We start from the raw sequence: 23,475 nt of genomic DNA, 5'->3' as shown, positions 1-23,475 counted from the left end.
CCAGGTTTGTACTTCAAGGAGTATCTACTCATCTTATTCTTCTGTGATTTAATGAATAAGTCTATCCTCAATCTAACACTTCTATTTATGCATTTACAGACTAATGGGATATAAAAAAGCTGCAAAAGAATACGTTAGTGACACAAGAGGGAAAATAATTTATTAAATGTAATATATATATAATGCAATATATCCAAACACTGGCAATTGTAATATTAGAATTAGAAAGGTATTACATCTACACAGGTATTTAAATCTAACAGTAGAAAAATTGTACTAATACTTTTCAAATGTAAATCTTATTTATTTACAATGGCAGCTGGATTCAATAGATTACCAGAAAATAATTTATCTATGTACTGCTTGGTTTCAACAAGTAGAAAAGAGTTACAGAAACAATTATACATGAAAATCATGTTGAACTTAATCATTGCCACACACATCTAACTCAGGCTATATCTGTACATATTGATTGGAAAGTATCATAAACTGTATCTATTTATCATCTATGTATGAAATTTTAAAATGCCCATGTTCTTTCAATTATCCAAGTACTCCAAGTGAAATGTATATAATCCCAAAGTAAACTATAATTTGTGAATATTTCATAAGTTCTTATTAGACTTTGTTATTTCTTTGTAAGGATGCATTAATAATATAAAAATACTCTTTCACGTGTTTTTAATATACATACCAAAACCTATGGGCAGCTTGATTGTCCACGTACAATCTAAACTGCTGGGGTAGTTTCCAGGAAACCCAGGGCTGAGGATCACACCACTGAAATCTGACATAGAACCACCACACTGCGCTGCAAGAGAATAGAGGTCCCACTTAAGCCAAAGTACTTTATTGTATTAAAAACAGACTGAAATTCTTTCAAGTCTGAATCAAGTGTCTGAGTTAAAACTGGTATAAATTTGAATATTGTCAACTCTCATTCACCATGTACTAGTAATCAAATATAATCAATTGACAAGGCATTTTGTAAAAGAGCATGAAAGGGTAACATATTTCTTTCCTCAGCAGTAAATACAAGCTAAATCAATTATTGTACAGAAAGGAGTAGCTCATGTGCAGTGAATACAATCAAACAAGGAGCACATATCCTTTTCCATAGCAAGCAGTACATTTCTCATCCTGAAGTACTTCTAGAAATGTTGTGATTCATTCAAAAGATAATATAATTTATAGTAAAATCAAGCCAGCAACATACTATATTGATGAGGGATTCATTTTCACAACAAATGAATTCATTTTCCTCTTTTTGTGAGGAGGCTGAATATTTTTAAGAAAAATATTGGTTTCTATCAGTAATATGCAAGGGATTCACAGACCATCAGATACTGTCTCACTTTATCCCAAAATAATCTGGACAAAAAATAGGGAAGTATAAAACAAGTAAAAAGATGAACCCATGTTTGAGAATTTAGGCATAAATGTATGCTTTTTGTAGAATCTGAATTATACTGATTTACAATTGATAAGCTAACCATAAATTATAAGAACAAATAATTACCCAAGTTTTAACTTTTACATGATTAGATAGAACTATTTAACATGTATTAATAGGTCAATTGTATTTTAGAAGCTAATTCTTTCCTCTAAGTATACATTTTTATCATTTTATCATAGAAGTACTAAAATACACATCTCAATTGAGGGTTGAAGAATCAAATTTCATGAATGCACATCAAGTTTGAAATTTACCCATACACTTACCTACAATTCCATTCATTTATTTATTGTTATGAATGGCAACAGATAGATAAACTTCAGGTTATATATCATAAAGGCAAATTCAGTAGAACAATTTATCAATGTTCTATGTGATATCAATAGCCAGTTTGACAGCTATGTTTAAATATGTGAACTGAATAAATTATGTATAAAGCAGATTTTACTAAGGGTATATATATAACCTTGTAGTTAATGTGCATATAAACCTTTCTTTTGAAGTTGTAATTACCATTGAGATCTAAAGATACACCTTTATATTTTTCCATCCTTCTCAAATCTCAGTTCATCCATCTTTAAACCAGAACAATTTTCAACATGTATAAACCACTAATGTTCACCAATTCATTTTCCTAAAATTTGATTGCCCACATATGTTCATTACACAATCTGATAATTAGGGCGTGGTAGAGAAAATATTTTGGCCAATGAAAAGTACTTTTAAGTTTCTGGCAAGAATGCAATTGTAGGTTTGTTTTGCTTTATTCTGAATTTTGAGTGAAAGAACACAAGGACTCTTTTGCTTTCTTGCCTTCACTATCTCAAGTGTTTGAGCTGTTCACTGCCCCTCTAATTCTGCTGTTTTCCATCTCTTTAGAAATGAGCTGAAAATCCTGGCCTCTGCATGGTCCACCTTTCTAGAGTGTAAATCCCAAAATCAGAGAAGAAAGAAGGAAAGAATAAAAAGTAAACAGATAATGAAAGAGAAAGAATAACAAACCATAAAGGATGAGAAGAAAAATCCAAAAAGTGCATCTGCCTTCAGCTCCGTACTCATGTCTATTTTCTTAGAGACTCTGCAATTTCATGCACCCCTAGGCCTTGATAGAGAATGCTGTGTTTCACCAGAAGTTTCACAGTAGACTTTTTTGAGGCCCATTATACTGTTTTTCTTAAGGACACAACCATAGCATAGTCCTCCGAGATAAAATCATCTTTGATTCTTCCTTCAGATTTGTCTCTATTATGTAAAAATCTCAAGTGACTTTTCTTTCCTTCCATCAAAATATCTGGCAGACTGTTTATTTTCCAGTTCATGAGACTGTAACCTTGATACCTGATTACTAGAGTTTTAAGACATTCTCTGAATCAGCCTCCTGCCTTCAGTTTCTCCTTATGATATGGCCATGATGTCAATTTAGACACTTTGTCTATCAAATATAGTACAAGTTTACTGTCCAAAATTTATAAAATACCAAAAAAAAAAAAGAATACAAAAGAAATAAGAGTGCTCTGGAATTCCACTACCCATAGATAGCCTGTCGACCTTTATATTCTTTTATTTCTCTGCAGAAAAATACATATGCACGTATATGCGTTTATATGTTTACATATATAATGAAAATAAGATCATACTGTGAATCACTTTAAGCCTTGTTACATTTTACTATATATTATAAACTTTGAGTTATTAAATATTCCATTATAATGTTCACTTCCTTTTTCCCCATTATTGGATCCTTAAATTATTGCATATTTTCACTATAATAACTACCGCTATGAATGCCCTGTGTATTTCAGGTTCAGTGCTAAATACTTTTATGCATTCTCTCATTTAATTCTCACGATGGGCCTATGAGGTGGACATTACTATCCCATTCAACAGATGAGCAAACAGAATAATACATTTGTCATACACAGCTATTGTACCTTAGCTGAAAATCAAATGAAGATATATTGGACATCAAAATATAAGTGTTTAATACAGTTTCATACAAATTTATCCTATATAATAAAATGTAAATTTTCCAGTTTAATTTTATTAAAATATCACTTCCATCTAGTACTTCCCTTGTTAACAATATACAATGGAATACAGGCAATCAAAATGTAGTATTTTACCTAAAAACTGAGCAATTTGTTAACAGTAATAATTGGTGCTAGTAATATAGCAAGATGGAAATTGTCATATCATAATTGAGTGGTATTTAAATTGATACAACCTTCTGAAAGCAATTTGGAAATATTAAAGCTTTTAAGTAGTTATATGCAACGACAGGAAGGCACATGAAAAACACTTATAAATAAAGAAATGTGTATAAATGTGTAAATGTGTACCAAATGTGTATAAATGTATATCAAAAAGACAAAAAACTAAGCTAACAAAAGAGAGTAACTATACAAATTAGACTATGCTATGTGCCATAAAGCCATTTTAAAAATCAAATTTTTAAAAACATGTTATGGTATGGGAAATTCTTCTAAGTGAATGTCAAGAAGGAAAACATTATAAAAAATATACATACTATAGAATCCCCAAACTTTAATTTGTTCATTAAACCATATTTATTGGATGCCTACTTAAGATAATAACTGTTCTTGGCACTGGGGATACAGTAATGAACAAAAGACCAAAACTCTGCTCTCGTATCAGCAGAATATATATAGTAATTATTTTGTCCTTTGTACTCTTTTATATTCTCAATTTTTGTACTTAATTGGATATACACACACATACAGACCCCACATACATAACACACACACACACATAAATGGCATTATCTGTATATATAAATTTTTATAATAGGCATTATATGTATATATACAATTTTATAACTGGCATTATATGCATAAATGATAATACCTGAAGAAATATATCATTCAAAAAATGTCATCCAATCTAAAGTCTGAATGCTTTTAATATATTTTGCCAATTAAACACATCTTTACTCTTAAACATTATTTTCCAGTACTCTCCAACAAAAATTGCACCCGTGGTACATAGGCATTATGGACTGAATTGTGTCTCCCCCCAATATTCATATGTTAAAGCCCTAACTCCCAAATGCGACTGTATTTGGAAATGAGATACCTTCTTTAAAGGAGGTAATTAAGGTTAAACGAAGTCATAAGGGTGGAGCTCTAATTCAATTGTATTGGTGTCCTTATAAGAAGAGAAAGAGATAGGAGAGCTCCTTCACAGAGAAAAGACTATGTGAAGATGTAGGGAGAAGATAGTCTTCTACAAGCCAAGGAAAGAAGCTCTCGGAAGAAAACAACCCTGCCAGCTCCTTGATCTTGAACTTCTAGCTTCTAGAGCTGTGACAAAATAAATTCCCATTGTTGAAGCCACCCAGTCTGTAGTGTTAACGGCAGCCCAAGCAAACTAATATAATACAGGTTTGTTCACTGTACATGGTAGGGTATACAAGTCACACCAATTCTTTTGTTTTTGCCCTTTTTCCTACTCAGAAAGGGTAGTCTTCTTCATTCATTTATCTTAATTACACCTATCATCCAAAACTCTGTAAATTTTATGGACTGAATATATTTCCCAATGACTTCAATCAATACCAATCTCATCTTTCTTAAATTCTATCACATAGTCAATGGTATTATTTGACACTAAATTATTCTTATTTCATTTCTTTTATTTCTACAACTCTAAATGGTAAACAAATGTTTTAATTATGGAGACCATACCTCAAACTTTTTTTTTCCTACTCTATAGAGCCCAGTATATTAATGGTTGCATACAGACACCAGAAATGAAAAAGAGAAAAAAAATTAAGGTGGATAGAAATAATTGGAAGCTGCATTAAATTAGGACAAAAATTTGGGCCCATACTTTCAAAGCCCCAAATGTTCTTTTGATACATCCTATATCTCAACTGCCTGTTACCAATGAAGACATCTCATGGGGTGTCATGCTCCCTTTGGTAGACTCCAGCTTCCTTATCTATTTTGGCTCAATAGTAAGCAATAGTATATTTTCCTGATCTATGAGTACTTCTACTACATCATATTGAGAAAACTCTCTGGGAATCAAAAAACTTAATAACTTTTCTCAATTTGTGTTTTTAAGTCATCCATTGATATTAAAGTTTGGGGCAAAAAAAAAGTAAAAATTTAAAATTAAAAAAGAAAAAAAATGTGAAGCATTTATCTCAAAATATAATTTCCATAAAACCTGACAAAAGGTAAACTATATGTTTGAACAACAACATACATAAGGTGTACCTTTAAAATTTGATACAGCTAATAAATGATTTATAGTTCTTTAACTTACCCAAACAAATTGGGATTGGGTAATTCCATCTTCTCACAGGCCCAGGCATGCATGTAATATGAGAATGACCCTATATAAACAAGACAATGCAGTTCAGCACACATTTTTAAAAGTGTAAATATAACATAGGATAGTGAATGATAATTATGAAAACAAACTTAATAATATATTACATTTTAATATTTTTCAACATTACTGGAAATATTAGTGTGACTTAAAACAAGTAAGGTAATTATATACACTTGTGATAAAATGTAAAAAATAATAAGCTTTTGGTAGAAAAATTAAGACTCTTTATCACATTAAAACTGTGGTTTTAACATTGTTCTACCAAAACATTTTCTACTAAGGTACTGCAATAATTATATGAAGGAAATGGCCATATACATAGTGATTTATAATAAATTGCAATAATATTCAAGGTGAGATAGATTAAAAAATGATTATAAAATTCTTTCATAAAAAATTGAAAAGTCAACTGAGGTATATTAAATTTTAAAGTCCAGAAAAACTTGATTTCACTTCTGAGACTAATAATTTGGGTTACAAGTTTAAAGACTATAAATTATTAATTTTTACTTTTCTTTCCTCTAAGGAATTTATTTACTTAACATGTGAAATTCTGTCTCAATTTTTTTTTAATTTCTTAATAGGTCTATGCTTTAGGGAGATTTTTATGAGGTCATAAATTGAGACCTTCCAAAACACCTACAAAAGAGTATTAATATAAATACGTAAAGTCAGAATATACATTGCAAATCCACACTTTTAGCAATACTTATTTGTAGTTGATTTTTACTGATTCGGGGAATTTATTATCATGGAAGTTTCATTTAATGCTTTAAGTATCACTTTCATTTTTATTTCAAATTCTGAAAATCCAGGCGTTCAGTGGTCACATCCAATGTGAACAGAGAGAAAAGTGAACATTTATTTTGATTCAAAAATCATTTTTGGTTATTTGCAAACACAACAAATTTATTCATTCCAGCAATTTCTCTCATGAATATCTCACTGACAAATTGAATAACTTTTGATTTAATGTTAAATTATGCAGCCTGAGATCAATATTGTTTTATAACCTGTGTATTATCAATGATTAGTCTGTTAAAATATTCTGAAAGGGTAATGGAAGTCAAAGCTAAAAGTTTAAAATAGACTTACCTGAAGAGAATAGCCTTGATCACACTGAAAGGATACTACATCACCAACCATGTATCTGTCTCCAATTTTATTCCCACTGCTAGGAGTTTGTGGTTCAGGACAGGAATCCAAACCAATAGCTAAGAATATTTAGTGATAATAATATAAGTAACTTTCAAATGATGAATGCTTAAATCATGCATATTAAATTACCAAAACTGAATATTGGTGTCATTAAAACTAGATTTTACATTGAGACATTAAGAATGTTCTGTGAACAAGATTTAACGGTATATGGTTAGAGCAATGTGCTTTGGAACTCCACCACAGAACTATTTCAATTTTCGTGGCACCAACCATTAATTAGCTGTGTGATAATACGTGAATTCTTCTTTAACTCACAGCTTAAATGTCTTCTGTGAAATGAAACTAAAAATTCCTAAAAAGAAAATCCCTAAATAAAAATAAGAATAATAATTTATTGTGATAATAAAGTGAAATTATATCTGTAAAACATTCTTAGTAAAATGGCTAAAAAAATTATTTGCTATTTTGTCCATATCACCTGGTACCTTCTTCTGAGAGGGAGATTATGATATAATTCAAAACACTTCCATTATTTTTACATCAACAACTTATTTTTCAACATAAAAGAATAAAAGCATACAGAAGTAAAAGGTTTTTCTGAAATGATTCATTTAGTTTAGCATTTTTAATTGAAATATAGTTGATTTACAATGTTGTGTTAATTTCTGCTGTACAGAAAAGTGATTCAGTTATATATATATATATATATATATATATATATATAATATATACTTTTTATATCCTTTTCCAGTATGGTTTATCACAGGATACTGAATATAGTTCTCTGTGCTATAGAGTGGGACCTTGTTGTTTATCCATTCTATATATAATAATTTGGATCTGCAAACCCCAAACTGCCACTCTGTCCCTCTTCCACCCTCCCCCTTGGTAACCACAAGTCTGTTCTCTATGTCTGTGAGTTTGTTTCTGTTTCATAGATAAGTTCATTTGTGTCATATTTTAGATTCCACATATAGGTGGTATCATATGGTATTTGTCTTTCTCTTTCTGACTTACTTCACTTAGTATGATCATCTCTAAGTCCATCTACATTCCTGCAAATGGCATTATTTCTAAAATGATTCATTTAAAGGAATAAAAATTGTTTGATGTTTTTGCCAAAACATTTTTTCAAACATGTGAATGTATTATTATTAAAAACTTTTTATCTTCAATAAGAGCCAATGTTTATTATCTATTTCTTTGTAGTTCACATTTTGAACTAATCTAATACATATTTGAATGGAGGGAGGAAGCAGTCACCACTCCAAAATCATTATATATATGTGTGAATATATATATTCATTATAAATATTCACACTATGTATTTATTTATTAAAAAACATTGAAAACTAAATTCTAAAGTATGACTATATCGTATATATTCCTTCTCTCTTTGACCATGTTATTTCCTTCTGATAGATGCTATCATACATAACACCACCCTCTCCATCACCTTTGTTGTATTTGACATAAACTAATAATGAATAATTATGTAAATAGTTGTTCAGTGTTTATCCCCCTCTGAGAATATAAGTTCCAGAAGGGCAGCTTGAAGCACAGAGTCTTAAGCAAGCACTCAATAAACATTCGTTGTATAGATGAATGAATAGTATATAAAAGAAAGTGCATCCCTATTTTATTTCTTAATAAATACAAACGTCTATCTCTGCAAATGGAAGATAGTTTATCTAATAACATAATGGTCAGAGTAGCTAAAAATGATGTCACATTAAAGGATAGAAAATTAAATAAAAGCAGTGACATGATGGAGTTATGGTTAGATCAGAAAGTAAGGCAGTAAAGAGGAGAAGTAAATTGGCCATTTGGGAATGCATTTGAGGCAGTCCTAAAGGAGACAGGGTCATGTGGACTGTAATTCCAATGCCTGGTGCGGCAATTAGTTAGGTCCCTAAACATATGTCAAATCCCATATTTCTTGATTTTTGTAATCTTGAATTTATAGAACTAGGAAAGATAAGTTACCATTAAGTTGTGACCTACTGTTAAAATTTTAAGGGTTAAATGTCTCACTTCCCCTACTAGATTTTGAGATCCAAGAAAGAAACTGTCTTATATTTACTTTCATCTCATTCAGCACCCACTAATGGGTCTTACACATTAAATTCATCTGATTTCATAGAGTCCTTTTTAAGAATTACTAATCAAAAAAAAGTTATGATGTAAGCATATATGTCTTGTCAGTATGATTTCACTTTCCTTTGGTAAGGACTCCTTAGTTTCTTGGGAGTCCTGAACAGTACGTTTATTACCGTTCACCATTAAGGCCATTTATGTGGTCATTCTTGCTGAGAAGGCCAAATTTAGTACACGTTCATTTCTCTTTTCCTTCTTTCTATCAAGTACTCCATTCAGGGTCATACACATAGAAAACTATTAATATCCATAAGTGGTGATTTCCTCCTCTGGGAGGATAAATAAAACTACGGCACAGGGCTTCCCCGGTGGTGCACTGGTTGAGAGTCCGCCTGCCAACACAGGGAACACGAGTTCGTTCCCCAGTTCGGGAAGATCCCACATGCCGCAGAGCGGCAAAGCCCGGGAGCCATGGTCGCTGAGCCTGCGCGTCCGGAGCCTGTGCTCCGCAACGGGAGAGGCCACAACAGTGAGAGGCCCGCGTACCACGTACCGCAAAAAACAAAAACAAAACAAAACAAAAAAACTACGGCACAGTGATGCCATAGAATATTGAGAGATTTTTAAGTGAGATTTTTCCATATTATATACAGACACAGCAAAATATTTATGAAAGAGTTTTAACTTTAAAATGTGATATAAAACTCTATAAACTATGCAATAACAATTTCGTAGGTTAAAAATTCTTATATGCAAATAATCACAGGGAAAAATAACCAAAAGGAAATATGTGAAATATTAGCAGTGGTTATGATTCTTCATGTGAGATTATTGGTGATTTTTATGTGTTTTCTTGTATATTCCTGCATTTCTGAAATTTTTATAATGGAATGTAAATAATAAAATCACTTATCTATTAGATGAATTAGTATTAGCAGAGAACTTAGGGGTACAAGAATATACTGCTTTCTATTTTTCTAGAAGAGATTGAGTTGGACCTGCTAATCTGTTTAATATGATTGTCTCAGGGAAGAAACCAAGGTAATGAAGTAATAGATAAGAAAGAGAAGTCATGTTGATGACCTCTCTCATTTTTTTGCATTTAATTATTTTACATGCACTAAAGAAAATAAAGCAGAGATATCTGAAAATGCTACAGTTCCTATTTTAAAGTCATTTGTTAATTTACAAAACAGTGATTAAATAGTTTAAAAAATGTCTTCTTTAATAATTATTTTTCATTTCTTTATAAGTAACAATAGCAATAACTTATTCATAGGAATCAACAAAGAAAAGGTATTTGTAAAAGTGTTGCAAAGGATTCTCTCCTACTTAACCAAGCCAATCAGCATATTGAGTCATTTTCATCCTTATGAGTGTAAATTTTGTAAAATTATGTGCTTGGCAATCAAAGATGCTCTCTGAGTGAATTTTTTTAATGAGAATTGGATCAATTAACTAGGTGTTGTAGCCAAAAAAAAAAAAACAGAAATGAATACAGGAACAAATCTATATCAAAAATTGCACAGAGTTAATTACACCTGCTGTCAAATTACTGTGGTTAGTTACCCTGGCTGAAAACATTAAAACCTCAGTTCTTCAATTTCCAACATTTATTTATAAACAAAAATTATTCTTTCCAATTCTGACCACAAGGCAACCTGGAGGAGAAAATGGTGTTAATCATATCATTTATATCTGATCATTCTGCATATATATATATATATATATATATATATATAGTATTCCATAATGATTTTAACGAGTCTTTAATGCAATGAGAGAGGGAGACAGGGAGGATAAGAAAGCTAAATTATTGCTAAGACTCCCAGCAACATTGTTTTGTAAAAAGAAAAACCCCTTCATGAATTTGACATGACAACCCATGTATAAATTTATTGAAAATGAAGACCAAAAATACTGGATTTGCATTCATGTGAGAAAAGAACAGGAACTGAACCACGTCTTTGAACAAGAGGTTGTATTCAGTGATAGTGAAGATCTTGTTATTTTAAACATATCACATGTCTTCAATTTAAAATTTTTTCTCTAAATAATGAATACAAATAACCATTATTTCTATGTTTGCACCACATTTAAGTGTTTTTTAATATGCTAGAATTATCATTTGGCATTCCATATTTATCATTATAACAGTTTGAGAATAATGTAGAAGTTGATGATAATCAAAGGGTGAATTCAATATGAGCTGGGCTACTAGTTTCTGGGCTTGTAGAAATCAGCAATGATAAGCATGCAGACTTTTTTCACCATAATGTACCTTGGATTAATTAATTAATCTACTAAAGAAAATTTGTCAAATACTATTGTTACATGTAATTGAATGTCGATTAAATTCTTTTAGAAGGAACAATTCTGACTTCAGAATTGTTCCTTCAGAACATCAATAGTCACTGATGAGCAGCAGTATAAGTTCAGGAACATGTGGTACAGGCTTCTCTCACGTTTACCTTGATCCTTTTATTTACTTACTTTACTTTCGTTTACCTTACTTAACATTTAACTCAGCATTACTCTGAGAAACTAATTGAATATTCAGTTAATAGATACTACTTATCAAATTTTAGCCTACAGAATAAGGATAAGTGAAACGATAAAATAAATAGAATCTGGCACGTAGGTACCATTCATTCATTACATAAGTAATTATTGAGTACCTATTGTGTACTCTTATTGTGTTACATACATGCTGGAAATGCAAAGATCAATTAGCAACATAAGCAGTCACGCTCTGAAGAAATTCTTGGTGGAGCAAGGGAGGGGGTTGGTTTAAAAGATGATTTCAGTGTAATTGAACAATCACAATATATGAAGGTTGTCTTCTGTTTAAATAATTATTTCACAGGAACTAACCTATGTGAATACCAAAACATAATACATTTTACCAATTCATGATAATGAAGGGGAAGGTGAATATGCTGTCCTGGCATGTTAAATGAATAATGTTTTAAATTATTTTTCCTTGTTTTATGGAAAAAAGGAGGGAGTGTTTTTTGGTAAAACATACTGTAGTGTTTTGGGAAAGGCAGCAAGAAATGAAGCTGCAAAGGGAGGCAGGATGCAGGTTGTGTAAACAGTCTTATAATCTTAAACAGTGTAGAAAGTTGTAGTTTCCTTCTGTGAGTAATGGAGGGAAAATTCAGTTATTAAGAACACAACCTCTGTCCTCTGTGTGCATCCTGGTTTCACTAGTTTCTTGCTTTTTAATTTTTATTTTTATAAAGTCTGAGATGATTTCTATGTCTCAGTTCCCTCACCTATAAAATGGATGCAAAAATACCAACCAACTTCATAGGAATATGGTGATGCATAAAGAAAACAATACATGCATAACACTTAGATAGTCCCAGGAACATGGGAAGCTCTCAACAAATGTTAACTGGCATTAGTGAATGGTTTTAAGCATGGAAGTGAGGTTGTCCATTTGCATTCTACTAAGGACATTTCTTTTTTCTGTTCTCATGAAAGTATGTCTCTGTATGTTTAAGATCAATAGGTCCCATATAAATACTCTAGGAGTATAAAGAACACATGTAAAGATTTCTATAGAGGGCCCAAAACTGAAGTACCTTCAGTTTTATAATTAATTCACAATGAAAAGTTTCTATATACAGCTAAACATATTGGCTTTTCTATGAGAAAATCCAGGAGACCAAGAGCAGTGTTATTGCCTCAAGATATAACCAGAGAAACTTTAGGAATACAAAAGTACAATGCTTTCCAAATTCAGAAACTTAGGCTGAGACATCTCTAAGTCAACAGCACAAAGACATGAAAAGTTAGATGATCATGAAATAAATTTTGGTTAAAAGAAAAGAGCAAACTATGCTAAAACTAGAATGGCCCTATATGATTAAGGAATGAAATGTGCTTATAAAGATCAATTACACTTATTTGTGTGTAATATATTCTAAGTTAATGGCAATTTAGATTAGAAATGACAAATATTAATAATTTAATTTGGGCAGGACATGTTTCTATAATTAATAGAAGATGATATGCATAAATTGGAACAAGAGATGATATGAGATGATATGCATAAATTGGAATAAGAAAACTAGTTTAGGTAAAAATATAAATCTTACAATCACTATTTTTCACAAATAATCAATTATCTAATTAGCCCAAAGGAGGAAAATATTTTGAGTGATTATAAAAATAAACTCATTAAGACCTAATGCATTATGTCTTAAGCATATTGCTCAAGGAAGGAGAGCAGTAAAATAACTATCATGTTGAATTGGTATCTTTTGTAATTTATAAGCTACAGTTAAATGGATACATTTCTGAGCATTTAATATTTTATGACTTTTTATGATTTGGGTATTCAGACTAGCCCTCTAACTATTGCACAAGATGAAAAGATGTTTTCAGACCACCTGAGTTTTCACAAGATTGACAGAGAAATTATTAGTGGCAGGTATCATGAGTGCTCTCAGGTGTGGGAGGAGAAAAAAATCTATTCCTTAAGGTAACATTACCTTTGTCTTCCTCAGAGACTACATCCTGAGATCTTTGAGCACCCCTAAATTTGTAACACCATTACTGCATGCAGTTTCTCCTTTTAAAATATGTACACTTTATAAGTTCAAAACCAAAAATTGCTCATTGATTTATTGATGTTCATTACCCCTCTAGGATTCTCCAGTAGTGAGATTTATATGTGTGCCTCCACAAATATTAGGAAATATGAGAGAAATTACATATGTATATTATAATCAAATAGTCATTTCAAGACTGTTAATGATGAGGCTGGACCCAGAATCCAAGTGGCAAAGCAACTAGAAACTACAAGTTCTCTTTGTGGAAGCCTATTAACAACTGATATAATTAATGGCCTTTCTTGCACTAGGGACATTTTCCCTAGCAACAAATACATTTGTGCAAGACATGCAATTATAACCAAAATCATATATGTCTAAAACACACTCACACAAATTGAAGAATAGATTCCCATCTCTCAGTGCTCTTGTGGATCAGGAAACAGAAAAAATGTGATAACTTCACAGAAGAAAAATGTTGGAAAAAATATATTAACTCAGAGCAGCTACATCTATTCACATGACTACTAAACCAGTACACATTCCCAACACAAAGAATGATGTAGCTTCATCTCAACTTATGATAGCCCATATCAGAAAATGTAAATCAGACTCTCTTAACAAGTGTTTCAGCTTATCTTGATTAAGCAGAGAAAACTGTATTCTCTAACCTCTGGAATGCTGGTATATTTGCCTTAGCTGTAGTTGTGTCTCCTAAGGTTGCTAGGCAAACATTTCTTCTTCCTACCTTCTTTCTCTTCAACATTCAATCCCTTTTGTTATTAACAGAAAGCAAGATTGACTTTTTTTCTTAATATTTTAATTAATATTGGCTACTTCATTATATATCAGGTAATTTGTTAGCATAAAATTAATAGAATTCATCAAAGTTTCAGAAACATGTAATTGGAGTAAATTTCCAAATTTATATTTATTACCTCACTTTGTGTGTCTGTAACTTAGAAAAAATGCTCTGATTTGTGGAACAACTACAACCTCTAAGAGAGCATAGTTTGAGCAGTATGACCATAAATGTTAAAAAATATATTCATGAAGGTGGTCAAAAGGTACAAACTTCCAGTTATTAGATAAATAAGTGTAATGTACTAGGGGTGCAATGTACGACATGATGGCTACAGTTAACACTGCTGTATGATATACAGAAAAGTTAAAAGAGAGTAGATCTTAAGAGTTCTCATCACAAGGAGAAATTTTTTTCCTTTCTTTTTTTGTATCTACATGAGATGACAGATAAACCTGTTGCAGTAATCTAAATCTGTGGTAGTAATCATTTCACAATATACGTAAATCAAACCACCATTTCATACACCTTAAACTTAAACAATGATGTATGTAAATTATTTCTCAATAAAACTGGAAAAGATTTTTTAAAAAGTATTTGGAGACTAAAAGGTAGAAATATTAATCTCTATTTTCTAGAATTTTATTACTCAATTTCAAATGTTCTTCTATCTATGGAAGCTAAAGATTCAAATAGATATAAAAATGGGATTCTAAATCATTTTTGTCCACTACATTATATGTCCTCTGAAGTATCTATCTGGGATATGTGAGTATTAAGAGAACACTGAATTTATAGTTTAAAAGAAAAAAAATCAGTTTTTTATTGATTATCATAATTTGATTAACTTCTAAAAGCCTAACTGGTAAATTAATAAGTTTGACAGGGCATTCAACCCATTTCCAATCTTTAGGAAAACAGCTTTCAAAGCCATCTTGGTATTTGTCTTATGTATATGTATAGCTGATTCACTTTGTTATAAAGCAGAAACTAACACACCATTGTAAAGCAATTACACTCCAATAAAGATGTAAAAAAAAAAAGCCATCTTGGAAGACAGGTGTCTAATCCTAAATTCAGAAGTTCCCAGAAGGGGTTACATAATCTTTCAATAACTGATACTAACATTTAACACTTTTTACTGCCAGAAAAAAAGCTTTACCCAAACTGAACTTCTCTTCATGAATCGCTATGAATTATCTTCAAAATTCCTATAGAACATCCTTAGTCTACTGACTAGGCCTGTACTTAGTGTCCTAGTGTGGTAGAAAGGATTTTGGCTCCCATGATGTTACACCGGCAAGCATGCTATGTTACATGGCAAAATGAATTTGTGGATAAAATTAAGAAGGCTAATAAGCTGACCATAAAATATACAGGTTATTGGATGATTACCGGATGATTTTATATATATATGTAAAATGTGGTATCCTTTTACCATTTTTTCTTACATTGCAAGTAGCACCAAATGCACCTTCCATGTAAGTTTCATTCTTGAACGCTTATACCTAAACTGGCATTATCATTAGTTAAACTGGGAAGTACTTTTGGTTCCTAGATCCCACTGCAAGGTGTGAGATCTAATATTATAGATAAATAAAAGTGTTATGTTGATTTTAATTTATTTAATTTAATATCTAACATCTAAAAATCAAAGAAAAAGTCTAAAAAATTAAAAGGCCAGCTCTCCAAAGGAATAAAGCAAAACTGTGATCATATACAAAGTGATATCTAAAGTAAAAACCAAAACAAAACACCAGAAACCTAAGAACCATTCTCTACACCTCTCTCTCTCTCATCTCCAACATCTAACTGGCCATAAATCTTTCAATTTTACCTTACCATCTCCTGCATCTTTTAACATTTCATTTACACAACCACAATAACCATCTTCAGTTTCTCATTTGAACCACTGCTACTCCTTTCCTTGGGCATATTCTCTTCCTGCAATGCATTCCCCACTTTCCAAAATAAAAGGACCTTTGAAAATTCAAAACTGACCACGCTACTCCTCAAATTGAAATCCTTCAACGAATCTCCTCTTTCTACAAAATAAACCTGTCTGTCATCTCCTTAATCTAATCTTCTGGCACTTAAGATACAATGACAATGACAAATACAACCCAGTCATGTGGGTTCATCTCATTATCAGGAAAGGATGATGTTTCTCGAGGGTTTACTATGTACCTGGGCCTATGATAAACACTTTACATGGATGATCTCATTTAACTCTGACACAATCTTTCAAGTTATATGCTATTATTATCACATATTATAGGTGAGGAAACTGAGTTCTTAGGGAACCTTACAAATCACCTAATGTCACATGGCTATCAAATGGCAGTTCCAAGACAGAAACCTAAGTCTGATTCCAGGATAAAGTATCTTATGTCCACCTACATCCTTGGAGGTCCCTTCAAAGTACCAAGCTATTTCCATACATATACTTTCTTATCTGCCAAAAGGACTTAGATTTGTCCTTTTGTGAAGTCTTCCCTGACCCCACCACCAGGAACCCCTAACAGTTTTGATCACTACCTTCTCTGTGTCATCACCTACATTATACAAGATGTCCTCATACTTCGGCCATTGTGAGAGTAATCTTGGAAGGTTGGTGAAAAGTGCAAATGCTTGGCTGAATCTCATGAAGACTGACAGTCTGTTAGGGTGGAGTCTCATCATCTGGATTTTTAACAAGATTTCAAGATAACTATAGTGCACAATTATCTGAGAAGTACCAATTTATCTAAACTATAGTTACTGTGTTTACACTGTAATTTTGCAATTATTGCTACTTTCGTGTTCTTACTCTCAGTTAGTCTGAAGCTTTTTTTTTTAGGGCTGGGTCTTATGCAAATATGCAGCACTAACACCTAGAAAGTATACCTAACATTTAGTAGGTAGTCAACAAAATTTTAATAAACAAGTATGTTTGTGCTTATATTTTGGAAGCAATAAGGAGATGGAAAATTATGGGAGGAAATTAATTATGGCCTTTCTTCAGTAGATAATAGGAAAACAATGATATGAAGTTATCAAAATGGACCTCTAGAATATTAACGAGACCAAGGCATGAGAAGGATAAATTGGGCAGAAGGAACATCAGATCTGTATAATCATAATCATAATCATACTCATAATCAGGTATCCCAAAGTTAAAATGGCATGATCTCAAGTCAAAGGAGAAAAATTGCACTATATGATAAACATCAGCCATTTGTCAGCATTTCCCTTTTAAGTAAACACAAAGCAAGGCCTATGTGTTTAGTATGTGCCATCAGATAATCTAGCTTGTTTTTTTTCTGAAAACCTCATGACTGAGTAGGAAAATCAGACAGAGAAAATATTCACTTGCTAGAAGGAATCTCAGCCAAATTTCCTTTTCTCAAGACAGAAGAACATCTGCCATGTTTCCTGAAACATTTACTTAAAACTTACTTAAAATATTCCTTTAGGGATTTAGAAAGAGTCCACTTTCTTGGTTAAAAGGAAAAAAAACCATGAAATCTGTCATTTTTACAGCAAACCTTAATGTCTTTTGCATCTGTTGCTGGTATTCATAGTGTGATTATGAGACTGTTATTTCTCCAATGTGATTACTTCCTTATGTTACCCTGTGAGCAGAACTGTTATATCAGGGGTTGTCAGAAATGAAATACCAAAGATGTGCAGTGAAATAGGTGTCTTCTCAATGGAGAAAAGCTAATATAACTACCTTGTTTATAACACACACACACACACACACACACACACACAATTATTTTTCCCAGTACCTAAGTGCTTAAGCATTTTGGTTTTTCTAAATATTGAAACAAATTTAAAAAAATTTTTCTTAAAATCCTTGTTTATACTCATTTAAAAATATATTTTTTTTCTTACAGAGGATATTGTGTTCTTAGATCTCAACCACTGATTTGGGAGGCTTCTGAATACATAAGGAAGTTCTTCAAAAATTTTATGTCTAGTTAATACAATCTGCCTCCACAAGTGGACAGACTCTTGCATTACCACAAAATATTCTTCCACTAAGTGGATATTACCATTTTGAAACAGAAATTAAGGTGCCCTTTCCTCAAATAAGTCAGATTATTTGCAAAAAAATCATTGTGTTTGGGTATATTCTCTCAAGTTTCTGGAAATAATACACTCAATTTGCAAACAGTGAACAGACAGACTTTGAGATTGCCATGCTGGACACTGTACCAAAACCACATCTGCTCTACCCAGCATTTGATCCACCAAATCCATTGAAACTGCTTTTCAACATGTTATTGACAAAGCAGTTAAAATGCATGCCATAGCTAGTTTTATATATTTGTCTTTAAAGACTAGAGCAGAGGTTATTAGTCGTTTTAATTCTGTAAAGTTCTATTTAAATTTCCTTGTTCAACGTTTCCCCATTCTCTTGCACTTACTCAATATTTTGCAAATACTATGTTAATGCCCTTATTGATTAGACAATAGATTTGAAAACATTTAGAATATTCCAAAATGTATTTAATTAATTAAAGTAACTAGGCATTCTTCGGCACCAATTTCTCTACTGTCCACTAAATGTATCTCTTTTTCCCCTCCTCTCTTAATCTGTCCTTCTGTCCTATTTGGGCTCTTTTTCCCCATACTTTCTAACTTTCTTTTTCTCATATAATTCTCTACATTTCTTCATTTCTCTATTTATAGTTCCCATTTTAATTCAGGTTCACTGACTTTGTTTAAAAACAACACACAAAACTGGAGGATATTTTTCAGACAATATTACCACATGTAACTATTTAGTGAGGCATTTATTTAATTTCTCCAAAAAGAAAGTTCTTTTCTACCTGGAGAATATTTTAACTTCTTCTGTTAAGTTATAATTTGATAAAAATTAATGTTTTAATATACTTTTATAAGCTCTTTGTAGTACTGGTATTTTTATTATATTTACCTTAATCCAGGGATTATTTTAGAATTTTGTACCTATTAAAAGAAAGCATTCACTTGGACTGGAAGAATTAGTATTGTTAGAATGGCCATACTACCAAAAGCAATCTACAGATTTAATGCGATCCCTATCAAATTACCCATGACCATTTCACAGAACCAGAACAAATAATCTTAAAATTTATGTGCAACCACAAAAGACCTTGAATTACCAAAGCAATCCTGAGGAAAAAAAACAAACCCCTCCCAGACTTCAAACAATATTACAAAATTATAATAATCAAAACGGCACTGTGTTGGTGCAAAAACAGATGTATAGATCAATGGAATAGAATACAGAGCCCAGAAATAAACACACACACCTGTGGTCAATTAATCTTCAAAAAAGGAGACAAGGATATACAATGGAGAAAAGGCAATCTTTTCAGCAAGTGGTGTTGGGAAAGCTGGACAGCCTCATGTAAATCAATGAAGTTAGAACACTCCCTCACACCACATACAAAAATAAACTCAAAATTGTTTAAAGATCTAAACATAAGATGTGACACCATAAAACTCTTAGAAGAGAACATAGGCAAAACATTGTCTGACATAAATTGTAGCAATATTTTCTTTGATCATATTCCCAAGGCAAAAGAAATAAAAGCAAAAATAAACAAATGGGACTCAATCAAACTTATAAGCTTCTGTAGCCAAGGAAACCATAAACAAAATGAAAAAATAACCTATGGATAGAATGGGCATCAACAGAAAATCTACAAACAACAAATGCTGAAGAGGGTGTTGAGAAAAGGGAACCCTCTTGCACTGTTGATGGGAATGTAAATTGACACAGCCACTATGGAGAACAGTATGGAGGTTCCTTAAAAAACTAAAAATAGAATTACCATATGATCCAGCAATCCCACTACTGGGCATATACCCAGAGAAAACCATTACTGAAAAAGACACATGCACCCCAATGTTCATTGCAGCACTATTTACAATAGCCAGGTCATGGAAGCAACCTAAATGCCCATTGACAGATGAATGGATAAAGCAGATGTGGTACATATATATAATGGAATATTACTCAGCCATAAAAAGGAACAAAATTGGGTCATTTGTTGAGACATGGATGGATCTAGAGACTGTCATACAGAATGAAGTATGTCAGAAAGAGAAAAACAAACATCGTATATTAATGCATATATGTGGAACCTAGAAAAATGGTACAGATGAACCAGTTTGCAAGGCAGAAATTGAGACACAGATGTAGAGAACAAATGTATGGACACCCGGGGGGAAAGCGGCAGGGGGTAGTGGTGGTGGTGTGATGAATTGGGCCATTGGGATTGACATGTATACACTGATGTGGATAAAACTCATGACTAATAAGAAACTGCTGTATAAAAAAATAAATAAAATAAAATTCAAAAATTCAGAAGAAAACCAAAAAAAAAGAAATACAAAAAAAAAGAAATACCTACAGAATGGGAAAAAATATTTGCAAACAATGCTACTGACAAGGGATTAATTTCCAAAATATACAAATAGCTCATGTAACTCAGTATCAAAAAAAAAACAAATAAACCAGGAAACCCAATAAAAAAATTGACTCAAGACCTAAATAGACATTCCAAACAATTCATACAGATGGCCAATAGGCATATGAAAAGATGCTCAACATCGCTAATTATTAGAGAAATGCAAATCAAAACTACAATGAAGTATCACCTCACACTGGTCAAATGGCCATCATCAAAAAGTCTACAAATAGAGCTTCCCTGGTGGCGCAGTGGTTGAGAGTCCGCCTGCCGATGCAGGGGACACGGGTTCGTGCCCCGGTCCGGGAAGATCCCACATGCCACGGAGCGGCTGTGCCCGTGAGCCATGGCCACTGATCCTGTGCGTCCGGAGCCTGTTGCTCCGCAACGGGAGAGGCCACAACAGTGAGAGGCCAGCGTACCGCAAAAAAAAAAAAAAAAAAAAAGTCTACAAATAATAAATTCTGGAGAGGGTATGGAGAAAAGGGAACCCTCTTACAATGTTGGTGGGTATGTAAATTGGTGCAGCCACTATGGAGAACAGTATGGAAGTTCCTTAAAAAAATAAAAATAGAGCTATCATATGATCCAGCAATCCCACTCCTGGGCATATATCTGGAAAAGACAAAAACTCTAATTCTAAAAGATACATGTACCCCAATGTTCATAGCAGCACTATTTACAATAGTCAAGATATCGAAGCAACCGAAATGTCCACTGACAGATGAATGGATAAAAATGTCTTATAGGGCTTCCCTGGTGGTGCAGTGGTTGGGAGTCCGCCTGCCGGTGCAGGCGACACAGGTTTGTGCCCCGGTCTGAGAGGATTCCGCATGCTGCGGAGCGGCTGGGCCTGTGAGCCATGGCCGCTGAGCCTGCGCGTCCGGAGCCTGTGCTCCGCAATGGGAGATGCCACAATGGTGAGAGGCCCACGTGCCACAAAAAAAAAAAAAAAAAAAAAAAAGTCTTATACACAATGGAATACTACTCAGCCACAAAAAAGAATAAAATATTGCCATTTGTGGCAACATGGATGGACCTAGAGATTACCATACTGAGTGAAGTAAGACAGACAAAGGCAACTATATGATATCACTTGTATGTGGATTTAAAAAAATAATACAAATGATCTTATTTACAAAACAGAAACAGACTCACAGACATAGAAAACAAACTTATGGTTACCAAAGGGGCAATGAGTTGTGGGAGGGATAAATTAGGAGTATGGGATTAACAGATACACACTTCTATACATAAAATATATAAACAACAAGGATTTACTATATAGCACAGGGAACTATATTCAACATCTTGTAACAACCTATAGTGGAAAAGAATCTGAAATAAATATATATATATAGGTAAAACTGAATAACTTTGCTGTACATCTGAAACTAACACAATATTGCAAATCAACAGTACTTCAGTTTTTTAAAAAGTGAGCATTCAGCAAATGTTTTGATGGCTTAGTTAAGGCCTCTCAACAATGTTTAAAAAGTGGTGATCATCTTACCATCTTCTAATAGGATTCCACTTTGTGGTTTTTGAAAAATATGGTTAGCACTGTCCTTAGATTGCCTAAATACAGTGTCTAGTATTTTGCTTGTTTTTCTCTTGGGTAGAGAATCCAGATATCTAATAATTCTTAAGAAGTATCCGGGGACCAGTTTGAAACTAAAGCATCATTTTGTGAACATTTACTTTAGATTATGTGAATTCATTCCTAACAAATTAAATGCCAGTCCCTATGAGTAGCCTCTAGATCATTAGGAGAGTTGGTAGTCTTATTATTTAAAGCAACTGCTCGTAAGATACATTGATACACCATTTGTTCTTATGCTCATTCATTACCAATGGTAAGTTCTTTCTCACATTTTTGAGTAGTATTCAGATAACTAATTTAGAAACTATTAGCATTCCCTGATTGCTCGTTTTACAGAAATATCTAGTTGTAACATAGTTGGACAATAATCACAAATATAGGGAAAAAACACATTTCACATAATAAAGTTTACACTTGATTAGGACAGAGATTTATCTCATTCATCTTCCAATCCCTCTACAGTTCTAATCAGACTTTCCTTGACATGGTTAGGTACTCAACTTTACTTTTAAAATTAAATATCATAATTAAATATGCTTAAATTGTATATTTCTAGTATATTTTGCCTACTCTGTCAAAGATGTTAGCTTCTAAGACCTAAAATTGAGAGATTTAAATCCACTAGTCACTGTTTTCCCTTAAGAGTAGCAAATTCTCAATCCTTTGTTCTAGGAGTTATTAACACCTATTATTTGTTAAGATATGGCTTAAGTTCCTTCATTTATTGATACAAATAAGAGGTTCTAACCAAAAGAACAGCTTGAAAAATATTATAGATAACTGGATAAATAATTCCATTAAACTGTAATGTCCCTATACTGTTTACCTTATACAAATAAAGGACCTTTTTGGCATTCAACAAAATATTTTATTTTAGAAATTTGAAAGTTGTATAAAATAGACTAAAAAAGTTTCTTCAATTTCTTTGTTATTATGATAATTTAATAGTTTATATCATGAATAACTATCAAAACATATGCTGCTTT

General features: G+C 32.3%; 1 protein-coding gene across 3 annotated transcripts in view; it reads right to left on the bottom strand.

Annotated features, from left to right (window-relative positions):
- Window positions 1-23,475, bottom strand: part of CSMD3 (CUB and Sushi multiple domains 3) — a gene marked incomplete at both ends in the record, with an annotated part of 1,078,626 nt that overhangs the window by 120,170 nt on the left and 934,981 nt on the right. For all 3 annotated transcript variants that reach the window (XM_082674966.1, XM_082674967.1, XM_082674968.1), the window contains 3 exons: window positions 695-811; window positions 5,747-5,816; window positions 6,911-7,029. In XM_082674966.1, coding sequence (XP_082531092.1) covers window positions 695-811; window positions 5,747-5,816; window positions 6,911-7,029 — 306 coding nt within the window. The remainder of the gene's footprint in view (window positions 1-694; window positions 812-5,746; window positions 5,817-6,910; window positions 7,030-23,475) is intronic.

Source organism: Grampus griseus, assembly GCF_964374135.1.
Source record: "Grampus griseus genome assembly, chromosome: 17".
Classification (NCBI taxonomy): domain Eukaryota; kingdom Metazoa; phylum Chordata; class Mammalia; order Artiodactyla; family Delphinidae; genus Grampus; species Grampus griseus.
This window is presented reverse-complemented; position numbering and strand designations above follow the sequence as displayed.